At 43.6% G+C, this 12,937-nt stretch overlaps 2 protein-coding genes across 2 annotated transcripts in view; both read right to left on the bottom strand.

The window, feature by feature from the left end:
• VWA5B2 (von Willebrand factor A domain containing 5B2) overlaps window positions 1-3,563 on the bottom strand; it is a 170,270-nt gene extending 166,707 nt beyond the window's left edge. The window contains exon 1 of the mRNA XM_056565623.1: window positions 3,543-3,563. The gene's annotated coding sequence lies outside the window, so the exon portion shown is untranslated. The remainder of the gene's footprint in view (window positions 1-3,542) is intronic.
• A 1,614-nt stretch (window positions 3,564-5,177) lies between these two features.
• On the bottom strand, window positions 5,178-12,823 carry LOC130361932 (uncharacterized). Its single transcript, XM_056565643.1, has 2 exons — window positions 10,386-12,823; window positions 5,178-8,686 (listed from the first exon to the last, which is right to left on the bottom strand). The coding sequence occupies exon 1, from the start codon at window positions 11,314-11,316 to the stop codon at window positions 10,408-10,410; it is 909 nt and encodes a 302-aa protein (XP_056421618.1). The 5' UTR covers window positions 11,317-12,823; the 3' UTR covers window positions 5,178-8,686; window positions 10,386-10,407.
• Window positions 12,824-12,937: the final 114 nt, after the last annotated feature.

The raw sequence follows: 12,937 nt of genomic DNA, 5'->3' as shown, positions 1-12,937 counted from the left end.
TAGTGCCAGAACAGTGGACCCCCCCCCCACATGTGACCCCATTTTGGAAACTACACCCCTCACATATTGTAATAAGGGGTGCAGTGAGAATTTACACCTCACAAGTGTCTGACAGATTTTTGGAACAGTGGTCCGTGAAAATGAAAAATTTAATTTTTCATTTGCGCAGCCCACTGTTCCAAACATCTGTCAACGCCAGTGGGGTGTAAATGTTCACTGCACCCCTTAGTAAATTCTGTGAGGGGTGTAGTTTCTATAATAGGGTCACATGTGGGGGTGTTCACTGTTCTGACACCACGGGGGGCTTTGTAAACGCACATGGCCCCTGACTTCCATTCCAAACAAATTCTCTCGCCATAAGCTCAATGGTGCTCCTTCTCTTCTGAGCATTGGAGTTCGCCCGCAGAACACTTTACATCCATATATGGGGTATTTCCATATATTGGAGGCTTTTTTTTCCAATTACCCCTTGTGAATGAAAAATTTGGGGTAAAACCAGCATTTCAGTGAAAAAAATCTGTTTAATTTTCACATCCAACTTTAGTGGAAATTTGTCAAGCACCTGTGGGGTGTTAAGGCTCACTGTACCCCTTGTTACGTTCCTTGAGGGGTGTAGTTTCCAAAATAGTATGCCATGTGTGTTTTTTTTTGCTGTTCTGGCACCATAGGGGCTTCCTAAATGCGACATGCCCCCCAAAAACCATTTCAGTAAAATTTGCTTTCCAAAAGCCAAATGTGACTTCTTCTCTTCTGAGCATTGTAGTGCGCCCGCAGTGCACTTGACGTCCACACATGGGGTATTTTCATACTCAGAATATTAGGGGTTACAAATTTTGGGGGGCATTTTCTCCTGTAACCCCTTGTAAAAGTTGGGGGGAAACCAGCATGGTATGTCATGTGGGGTTTTCTGCTGTTATGGCACCATAGGGGCTTCCTAAATGTGACATGCCCCCCAAAAACCATTTCAGCAAAATTCACTCTCCAAAATCCCATTGTTGCTCCTTCCCTTCTGAGCCCTCTACTGCGCCCGCCGAACACTTGACATACACATATGAGGTATTTTCTTACTCGAGAGAAACTGGGTTACACATTTTAGGAAGATTTCTCTCATTTTCCCCCTTGTAAAAATTAAAAAACTGGGTCTACAAGAACTTGCGAGTGTAAAAAATGAAGATTTTGAATTTTCTCCTTTACCTTGCTGCTATTCCTGTGAAACGCCTAAAGGGTTAACACATTTTCAGAATGTCATTTTGAATATTTGGAGGGGTGCAGTTTTTATAATGGGGTCATTTGTGGGGTATTTCTAATCTGAAGACCCCCTCAAATCCACTTCGAAACTGAACTGGTCCCTGAAAAATTCAGATTTTGAAAATGTTGTGAAAAATTGGAAAATTGATGCTGAACTTTGAAACCCTCTGATGTCTTCCAAAAGTAAAAACATGTCAACTTTATGATGCCAACATAAAGTAGACATATTGTATTTGTGAATCAATATATAATTTATTTGGAATATCCATTTTCTTTACACGCAGAGAGTTTCAAATTTAGAAAAATGCAACATTTTCAAAATTTTCATGAAATTTGGGGATTTTTCACCAAGAAAGGAAGCAAGTAACAACGAAAATTTACCACTGTGTTAAAGTACAATATGTCATGAAAAAACAATCTCGGAATCAAAATAATCAGTAAAAGCATCCCAGAGTTATTAATGCTTAAAGTGACAGTGGTCAGAATTGCAAAAAAGGCTCAGTCCTTAAGGTGAAAAAGGGCTCATTCCTTAAGGGGTTAAAGGTGTTGTTTATAACTCCATTTTTTTCTGTGTACACTATTTATGTGGAGTTTCCCTGTCCTTGGCAGGATTTTGTAGCACTCCCCTAATGGGTGTCATTAGGACACAAGGGAGTTTGTGCTGTATTGTAGTAGGACTTTGGTGTTCATTAACCCCTTAAGGACTCAGGGTTTTTCCGTTTTTGCACTTTCGTTTTTTCCTCCTTACCCTTCAAAAATCATAACCCTTTCAATTTTCCACCTAAAAATCCATATTATGGCTTATTTTTTGCGTCGCCAATTCTACTTTGCAGTGACATTAGTCATTTTACCCAAAAATGCACGGCGAAACGGAAAAAAAAATCATTGTGCGACAAAATCGAAAAAAAAAAACGCCATTTTGTAACTTTTGGGGGCTTCTGTTTCTACGCAGTGCATATTTCGTGCATATTTCACCTTATCATTATTCTGTAGGTTCATACGGTTAAAATGATCCCCTACTTATGTAGGTTTGATTTTGTCGCACTTCTGGAAAAAATCATAACTACATGCAGGAAAATGTATACGTTTAAAAATGTCATCTTCTGACCCCTATAAATTTTTTATTTTTCCACCTACGGGGCGGTATTAGGACTCATTTTTTGCGCCGTGATCTGAAGTTTTTATCGGTATGATTTTTGTTTTGATCGGACTTTTTGATCACTTTTTATTCATTTTTTAATGTTATAAAAAGTTACCAAAATACGCTTTTTTGGACTTTGGAATTATTTTGCGCGTACGCCATTGATCGTACGGCTTAATTAATTATATATTTTTATAGTTCGGACATTTACGCACGCGGCGATACCACATATGTTTATTTTTTTTTTTACACCGTTTTATTTTTTTTATGGGAAAAGGGGGGTGATTCAAACTTTTATTAGGGAAGGGGTTAAATGACCTTTATTAACACTTTTTTTTAACTTTTTTTTTTGCAGTGTTATAGGTCCCATAGGGACCTATAACACTGCACACACTGATCTCTCATCCTGATCACAGGCGTGTATTAACACGCCTGTGATCAGCATTATCGGCGCTTGACTGCTCCTGCCTGGATCTCAGGCACGGAGCAGTCATTCGTCGATCGGACACCGAGGAGGCAGGTAAGAGCCCTCCCGGTGTCCGATAAGCTGTTCGGGACGCCGCGATTTCACCGCGGCGGTCCCGAACAGCCCGACTGAGCAGCCGGGATACTTTCAGTTTCACTTTAGAAGCAGCGGTCAGCTTTGACCGCCGCTTCTAAAGGGTTAATACCGCACATCGCCGCGATCGGCGATGTGTGGTATTAGCCGCGGGTCCCGGCCGTTGATTAGCGCCGGGACCGACGCGATATGATGCGGGATCGCGGCGCGATCCCGCTTCATATCGCGGGAGTCGGCGCAGGACATAAATATACGTCCTGCGTCGTTAAGGGGTTAAAGACCATGAGTAGCAAAATCAATTTTATATAGCGCCAACAGATTCTGCAGCACTTTACAATTTTGGGGTACAAATAAAGACAAGTATCAGACATATTATTACACACTAACTACTGTGTTTCCCCGAAAATACACCCTACCTCGAAAATAAGCCCTAGCTGGATTATTGGGGGTGGACTGCAATATAAGCCCTACCCCGTTGGCTGTCCGGGCATGCTGGGAGTTGAAGTTTTGCAACATCTGGAGGTCCGTAGGTTGAAGACCACTGATCTAGGCAATGCCCGGGCGGCAAATATTAAGAAACAAACTTTAACTTACCTTAGTCCTCCGTTCCCCCGTTGCTAAGGAACCGGCCTCACTGTTCTCTGCTGCTCTCGCTGCTTCCGGGTGTTGTGCTGTCTCAGAGTCTTCAGCCTATCAGCCGATGATAGGCTGAGCCAACTGTAAGGAGTCGGCCGGCTTCTTACATGACAGTTGGCTCAGCCCATCATCGGCCAAGGTGGGACATCGCTGCGGCCGGTGATAAGCTGGAGGCTCTGTGACGTTCCCATCCCCAGGACCGCAGCGAGAACAGCGGAGGGACCATGAGGCCGGTTCCTTAGCAACGCGGGAACGGAGGACGAAGGCAAGTTAAAGTTTGTTTTTTAATATTTGCAGCCCGGGCACAGGAATACTTAACTGCTCTTTTGGCGCAAAGGTATTGGCCAGTGTTTGGAAGTATAGAGGTGTGTGCTACATAAAATACATTTAGGTGTATATGTGGGCCCTTCATGCTCAAGCTACTTTACAAGTACAGTGCAGCGACTTATAATTATTTGGCGGGGGGGAGAGAGAAGCAGCGCTCGAGGGTGACATACGGTATGATTAGCCCCCCGATGGGTGCATCGCTGGGCTGATAAACCGGCGGGGGGGGGGGGGGGGGGGATGTTGGGGAGCAGAGCTGCGCCCATCACATGTAAATAAATAAGTTCTACCCTGAAAATAAGCCCTAGTGTGTTTTTGGTGACTAAAATGAATATAAGACCCGGTCTTATTTTCTGAGAAACACGGTATTCAAACAGAAGGAGTGAGGGCCCTGCTCGCTAGAGCTTACAGACTACGAGGAATGGGGTTGAGACAGAAGGCATAAGGGCTTTATTGATACAATGGTCCATCCATATTTTATAAATAAAAAAGTTTACATACAGGAGTGAACCAGTCACTAGCTAATCTATGAAGTTCTAAAGTACATGGAGAATAGGTAAAGATTGTCCTTATATGCAGTAAAATATGGCATGTGTGACTGGAAAATATTGTGACCATTAAGCAGGTAAATGTGACATCACAGAGAATATGCGATATAGTGTCTGAATGAGCTTGTTGGCTTTACATTATGACAGAAAATCTATCCTGATCACCACAGCTACTACTTTAAGTATAATTGTAATGTATGATAGTAATATTGTATGTTTTATTGTTTATAATTTTTATTTGTTTAGTTAATATCTTGTTTGTTTGTTTTTTTAGTACAGAAAGAAACCGGACTTCAGGATAAGAAGAGTTGTTTTTGATTTTTTTTTTTTTTTATGATTAACCCCTTAAGGACCTTTGTGCCACCAATTCTACTTTGCAGTGACATTAGTCATTTTACCCAAAAATCCATGGTGAAAAAGGAAAAAAAAAATCATTGTGCGACAAAATTGAAGAAAAACCTAGGACGCAAGCGGAGGTCTCCTTACCTGTCTCTGTGGTCTGATTGTTGATTGATTGCTCCAGGCCTGAGCTGCAGGCTTGAGCAATCAAGCCCCTATCTCACTGATCCGTGCAAAGCTATGGCTTTGCAGTGATCAGCATAAGAGATAAGTGTGTGCAGTGTTGTAGGTCCCCATGGGAGCTATAGCACTGCAAAAAAAAAAAAAAGTGAAAAAAAAAAAAAGTTAACAAAGGTCATTTAACCCCTTCCCTAATAAAAGTTTGAATCACTCCCCTTTTCCCATAAAAGAAAAAAAAACTCTGTAAATGAAAATAAACATATGTGGTATCGCCGCATGCGGAAATGTCCAAACTATAAAAATATATCATTAATTAAATCGCACGGTCAATGGCGAACGCGCAAGAAAAAATCCAAAATAGTGTATTTTTGGTCACTTTTTATATCATGAAAAAATAAATAAAAAGCGATCAAAAAGTCCGATCAATAGAAAAATAGCACCGATAAAAACTTCAGAACACGGCGCAAAAAAGGAGTCCTCCTATCGGCCTGGACGCGGAAAAAAAAAATGTTATAGGGGTTAGAAGATGAGAATTTTTAACATATAAATTTTCCTGCATGTAGTTATGATTTTTTTCCGAAGTACGACAATATCCATCCTATATAAGTAGGGTATCATTGTAACCGTATGGACCTACAGAATAAAGATAAGGTGTCATTTTTACCTAAAAATGCACTGCCTAGAAACGGAAGCCCCCAAAAGTAACAAAATGACATTTTTTCTTCAATTTTGTCGCACAATGAATTATTTTTTCCGTTTCGCCGTGGATTTTTGGGTAAACTGACTGTCACTGAAAAGTAGAATTGGTGGTGCAAAAAATAAGCCATCAAATGGAATTTTATGTGCAAAATTGAAAGCGTTATGATTTTTAGAAGGTGATGAGGAAAAAATGCAGAAACGGAAAAACCCTGCGTTCTTAAGGGGTTAAAAATGTCCTTTTCTGACCCCCTATAACTTTTTTATTTTTCCACATATGGGGATGTATGAGGGCTAATTTTTTGCGCCGTGATCTGAAGTTTTTATTGGTACCATTTTTGTTTTGATCTGACTTAGTGATCGCTTTTTATACATTTTTTAATGGGATAAAAAGTAACGCTATTTTGGATTTTTTTTTTGTGTATACCATTGACCGTGTGGTTGAATTAATTATATATTTTTAGAGTTCGGACATATATGCATGCAGCGATACCACATATGTTTATATTTATTTTTATTTACATAGGGTTAAATCACATTTATTAACACTTTTTCTTTGCAATGTTATAGCCTACATAGGGGGCTATAACATTGCACACACTGATTTACTACACTGATCACTGCCATGCATTAACATGGCATATATCAGTGTTATCGCCGCTCGACTGCTCCTGCCTGGATCTCAGGCACGGAGCAGTTATTCGGTGATCGGACACGCAGGAGGCAGGTAGGGATCCTCCTTGTGTCCTGCAAGCTGTTCGGGACGCTGCAATTTCACAGACTGAGCTGCCGGGATGCTTTCGATGCCGCGTCTGAAGGGTTAATACCGGGCATCACCTCGATCGATGATGTCCGGTATTAGCCGCGGGTCCCGGCCATTGATGGCCACCGGGACTGACCCGATATGATGTGGGATCACCGCGTGACCCCGCGTTATATATCCCGGGAGCTGGCGCTGGACGTAAATATACATCCTGCGTCGTTAAAGAGGTACGCCGGTGGGGACACTTTTTTTTCCCCAAATCAACTGGTGCCAGAAAGTTTTTTCAAATCAATTGGTGCCAGAAAACAGATTTGTAAATTACTTCTATTGAAAAATCTTAATCCTTTCAGTACTTATCAGCTGCTGTATGCTTCAGAGGAAGTTGTGTATTTTTTTTCAGTCTGACCACAGTGCTCTCTGCTGCCACCTGTCCATGTCAGGAACTGTCCAGAGGAGAGGTTTGCTATGGGGATTTGCTTTTACTCTGGATTAAGATTTTTAAACAGAAGTAATTTACAAATCTGTTTAACTTTCTGGCACCAGTTGATTTGAAAACATTTGTTTACCACCAGAGAACCCCTTTAAGGCTGCTTTCACATCACATTTTCAGCATTACGGGACTGCATACGGGGTAGCCAAAGCCGGGTGCTCCCGTATCCCTGCAGTATTCCACCCGTATGAAATTCATTTTAATGAGCCGACCAAAGTGTAATGCTGACTCCGATCGGCTCATTTTTGCCCCGTTTGCGGTTTTCCCTCCGGAACTAAAACAGTGGTCGAATGGTGGTCGGGGAGTTATTTTAATAAACTATTTTTTAAACTTTGTGTGTGTGGTTTTTATTACTGATTTTTGGTTTATAAGATGGCGTTACTAAGTGGGGCTTAACGTTACCCTGTAAAACAGCTGATGCTAACCCCCTCCATTATTATCCAAGTATGCACTGGTACTAGGGGTACTGGGAAAAGCTTGATACTACAATATCTTTTTCATAAATAAATGAATAAAATGTGTTTTCCATATTTTCATAACAAGCGAAATACAAACCAATCAGTAGCAACCTGGCGTTACCAATGGTGTAATTTGGTCTCTCTCTCGCTTAAATAATGCCAGCCTGCTACTGTTCAGTTCCAGAGCATATTTTTTTTATGCTACAAGCCTGACCGTACCAGATTTGTCCCAGTACCCCTGGTGCTAGTAGATACTGGGGTAATAATAGGGGGAGTTGCAACAGCTGGAGAATACATATGTTGAGAAACAGTGCTGTACATTATACAAGCTGTCAATGTCATGGTTGCAGAGCTTACATCACAGCAGAATTAAAGTAGGCATGGACGTATACAGTCATAGCCATTTTCTTGAAACATTTCAGGGGTGCCAACATTTACGAAGTATTTCTCACAGAAAAGGATTGCAGTAACACATGTTTTGCTATACATATGTTTATTCCCTTTGTGTGTATTGGAACTAAACTAAAAAAGGGAGGAAAAAAGCAAATTGGACATAATGTCACACCAAACTTCTAAAATGGCCTGGAAAAAATTATTGGCACCCTTTCAAAATTGTGGAAAAATTAAATTGTTCCAAGCATGTGATGCTCCTTTAAACTCACCTGGGGAAAGTAACAGGTGTGGGCAATATACAAATCACACCTGAAAGCAGATAAAATGGAGAGAAGTTCACTCAGTTTTGCATTGTATATCTGTGTGTGCCACAGTAAGCATGGACAACAGAAAGATGAGAAGAGAACTGTCTGAGGACTTGAGAACCAAAATTGTGGAAACATATTAACAATCTCAAGGTACAAGTCCATCTCCAGAGATCTAAATTTGCCTTTGTCTACTGTGCGCAACATTATCAAGAAGTTTGCAACCCATGGCACTGAAGCTAATCTCCCTGGGCTTGGATAGAAGAGAAAAATTGATGAAAGGTGTCAATGGAGGATAGTCCGGATGGTGGATAAGCAGCCCCAAACAAGTTCCAAAGATATTTAAGCTGTCCTGCAGGCTCAGGGAGCATCAGTGTCAGTGTGAACTATCCGTCGACATTTAAATTAAATGAAATGCTATGGCAGGAGATCCAGGAGGACTCCACTGCTGACAAAGAGGCATAAAAAAGCAAGACTACATTTTGCCAAAAAGAACTTGAGTAAGCCAATATCCTTCTGGGAAAACGTCTTGTGGATAGATGAGACCAAGATAGAGCTTTTTGGTAAAGCACATCACCCTATTGTTCACCAAAAATGGATTGACGCCTACAAAAGAAAAGAACACAGTACCTACTGTGAAATATGTTGAGGGTTCAATGATGTTTTGGGGTTGTTTTGCTGCCTCTAGCACTGGGTGCCTTGAATGTATGCAAGGCATCATGAAATCTGATGGATCAATGGATTTTGGGTCTGAGGATTGCCAATGGAGTTTTTGACGTCATGCTCCACCCCCTCAATGCAAGTCTATTGGAGGGGCGTGACAGCTGTCACGCCCCCTCCCATAGGTTTGCATTGAGGGGGGCGGAGCATGACATCACACGGGGGCGGAGCCGTGACATCACTATGCTCCGTCCTCGTGGTCGAGATGGACTCAGCCTGAGGACCTCCAGCGGTTCCAGAAGCTGCTAAAGGTGGGTGCAGCATGGTAGATCCCAGGGGTCCCCAGCAGCGGGACCCCGGCGATCTGACATCTTATCCCCTATCCTTTGGATAGGGGATAAGATGTCTTAGCACCAGAGTACCCTTTTAAAGATCTCTCCACTTGTGTTCAATGGGATTTAGATCTGGACTCATTGCTGGCCATTTCAGAACTCTCCAGCACTTTGGTGCCATCCATTTCTGGGTGCATTTTGACGTATGTTTGGGGTCTAGCATAACTCTTAGTTGACATGCTTTATGTGCTTTATGAACAGACCACTTTTGTTTGGAATGTTTTTTTTTTTTTTTTTTAACCTTTTTACTCCATGATGCAGTTTTTGTGGCATGTATTTTTTTTTTTAAATAGTGTGTAAGCACTGTATAGGCATAATGGGGGAGATTTATCAAAACCTATTCAGAGGAAGAGTGGTCAGTTGACAATATTCAAAATCCACTCACGCTGCACCTTACTCAAATTTCTCCCTTATCTATGTCTACCACTATAGAGTACTACCTATGAGCTATGTTCTGTCAAGATTCTCCTAAATAAATTTAGCAGGTTGAGCAACATTTACAACAACAATATGTATGCGCCCTGCTATACACTGTTCATTTAGTTTCCAAGCAGCTTGATACATTGCATCAATTAAATTCAACAAATCTGATAAATGTGTACACAAAGATAATTATACATGCATGTGGGTGAACTTGGCAGCCTCTTCCTTATTACTTTTAAAGAACAGTACATTTCTTGTTCGCTTATTGCTGTTTCGAGCTAGATACACACTGACAGACGTTTTCTGCAACGTGATGCATCTATTAATGAGTGGGACCATGAGGATCACTTGGCAAGGCGTGGGGTTTTATCTCTAATAACAAAGCAGTGCCATCTAGTGACATACATACACAGATGAGCTGTACAAACGAAAGGGGTATTCCCATCTCCCAAGGTTATCTTCTAATCACAGGACAAAGGATAACAAGCTGATCAGAGGGACTTGGGATAAATGACAAGAACTTGGAGAAATTGTTACTTCAAAGAATGAACACTGGCCATGCATGCACAGTTTGCTTTGTTCATCTGGGGGTGAAACTTTTCATGTATTCATGATCGGCACTGTCTACCAGTAGTAAGCCAGGCATGCTTATTAGATTCAGTCGAATCGGCATCATAGGCAGCCTCCAGGTCTACGCAAGTGCGGGCCAGCTCTGTTTCCCTAATTGATGACTCCCTCTTAATGTAGGAAATAGTAGATTTTAAGCAACCTCTCAGATAAGCCTTGAGGGTGTCCCATACAAGAATAGCATCACCGGAAGGTTGGTTTACCTGAAGAAATGTTTGGAGTTGGTCAGGGATCCGATCGTGAGGGCCAATCAGCTGTAGCCAGAAAGGATGCACCTTCTATCTCCGAACATAGGACTCGAGACAGCAAAAGCTCCACCAACAAAGGGAAGTGGTCGGAGATTGCTCGGGCCCCAAAAGATATGTTAGACACCAGGAAGAAAAAAAAAAGGGGATTACAACAAGCTAGATCAATGCGTGATAGAGCATTACATCCAATAGAATAGCATGAATACAATCTTAGCCGGGGGAATTTACATCTAAAAATGTCTAGCCAACCCACCTCAAACAGAAAAGAGGAAAAGGGAGTAGGATGAGGCGTCGAAGACAGTGGAGTTGGCACATGAAAACGGTCAGGGTCAGAGGTGAGATTGTAGTCCCCCAAACAGATCACTCTAGCATGGGGGAACCCCGCTGCAAAAGTAACCGCGAGATGTAGCAACTCCAGTGTGGCCGGATGGGGATTATAAATACCTGGTAAGACAAAAGGAGTATTGTCAATAAAAGTATGAACGAAAACATAGCGACCCAGAGAGTCCACACTTAACTGATCCACCTCCCACCTCAGTGACCTATGAACAAGCAGGGAAACCCCCCTCGAGTAGGTGGAATGGCATGAGTGACTAGCCCATTGAACCCACGGTTTTCTAAACACCCCCAGATTAGCAGGCATCATGTGGGTCTCTTGGAGACATACAATGTGTGGATTATATCTACGAACATGAGAAAAAAACAGCGCCCTCTTTTTAGACGAACCCATGCCCCTAATTTTCCACGACAAAAAACGTAGATCAGCCATCAAAAAAAGGAAGGGGAAGGCACAGGAAACAGGAATCACTGGGGAATGTGAAACCGGTAAACTCAAAACGAAACAGAAACGTCCATAGTCAAAGACAAGGAGGTGAAATAGGACCATTTCAGCTCTAGGCCATACGGGGGAGCCCGTGCAAAGGTAGTGGGGGGATGCCCCACTACGGGCCCATTTGAGAAAATTGGCAGGATCAAAACTTCCACGGTCAGGGGCACACAGCCCCAGGATAGCCGGCTTCCCAGTGGGGTAGGATAGGGAAGAGCAATAGGTAAAGGGGGGGGGGGGGGGGACAGGAAAAAGAGGGGAAGAAGGGGGGGGAGGGGGTACTCATCAGGAGCAGAGTCATGCGGCCATGAAGGGCAGGACAGGCAACATCAGCAGGAGAGTTCAGCGATGAGGGGATCCTCTCTGGCAGCGCACCAAATCAGCAGCTTTTCCGGGTTCGGTGAAGAAAATGGTGCATTCTCAGTCAACCGCTCGAAGTCTGGCCGGGTAAACAATGGAATAGGCATTTCCCAGGTCTCACAGCTTTCTCTTAACTTCCACAAAAGTAGCCCTCCAACATTGTAGATCTGCTGAGAAGTCTGGGAATATGGAGACTTTGGCATTGTCATAAATGAGGTCAGGGGCCCTCCGAGCCAAACGAAGGACGAGGTCACGATCAGTGCAGCTCAAGATGCGGACCAGCAAAGGCCTTGGAGGGGCCCCAGGAGGAGGCGGTTTCACAGGGACGCGATGCGCCCGCTCCAACGTAAAGGCAATAGAAAATGGGGCATCAGAGAGTCCTTAAGCCACTGTTCCACAAAGGCCCCAGGAGCAGACCCCTCCGATCTCTCAGGCATGCCGATTATACATATGTTATTCCTTCTCAGTCTATTTTCTAAGTCATCAGCCTTTTGCCTACTGAGCTCCAGCTGAGAGGTAAGGTCAGATATGGAGGCTGGGACAGGAGCAATAGCGTCCTCAATGGCCGAGATCCTTTCCTGTGTGAGTGACCATCTCCCTCAGCGCCTGCATGTCCTGCCTTAGTAACCAGACATCCACTTTTACCTCCTCTATCTTGTCGGTGAGGGCGGTCTGGCAGGCGGTGACAGCAGCGAGCAACTGCACAGAAACATCCCTGAGACTCAATTCAGGAACAGTCTCACCTGCATCTCGTGCGGCCGGTGAGGACGCAGGCTGGCGCTTCGTTGAGGAGTGAGAGGTCCGGGCGCCATCTTGGGTCTGGTCCCAGTAAAACTCAGCTTCTCCGCGACCGCACCGCCCTTATTGCGATTCGGATTATGTTTGCATCCCTGGATATGAGAGCGGGTCCGGTTCGAGGGATAAGCCAGGATCAAGTCAGGATAATGCAATGCACGGGCTTAGGAGAGGGAGCTACAGCACCATGCGTCCGCTCGTCTCCAGCGCTAGCCATGCCCACCCTGTTTAAGTATATTTATAACATACTGGCTTATTTTATTGTCATCTACATCGTAAGATTAGGGCGGGGCAAACCAGGCAATTGCCTAGGGCCCCCATCCCCCAGGGGGAACCCTGCCGGCCGCTCAGTATAGGCCTGGGCACACCCTAATAAAGCCCAGGGGGTGGGATCCGTGGCCACCACTGAGCAGCCCGCAAGGGCCCCCCCCCCCCCCCATCACATTCTGGACATCCCTGTGATCATCCCGAAAGATCTTTTTGGGACACAAGGATGTTTTGGTTACCTTTCTGCGGTGGCCCCCGC

This window comes from Hyla sarda, chromosome 3 (genome assembly GCF_029499605.1).
Source record: "Hyla sarda isolate aHylSar1 chromosome 3, aHylSar1.hap1, whole genome shotgun sequence".
Classification (NCBI taxonomy): Eukaryota; Metazoa; Chordata; class Amphibia; order Anura; family Hylidae; genus Hyla; species Hyla sarda.
The sequence above is the reverse complement of the archived record's forward strand: the minus strand, read 5'-3'. Positions and strand labels throughout refer to the sequence as shown.

Excerpts from the sequence above, each read along its gene's own strand:
- LOC130361932 (XM_056565643.1), bottom strand. The coding sequence starts at position 11,316 with ATGGTCCTATTTCACCTCCTTGTCTTTGACTATGGACGTTTCTGTTTC.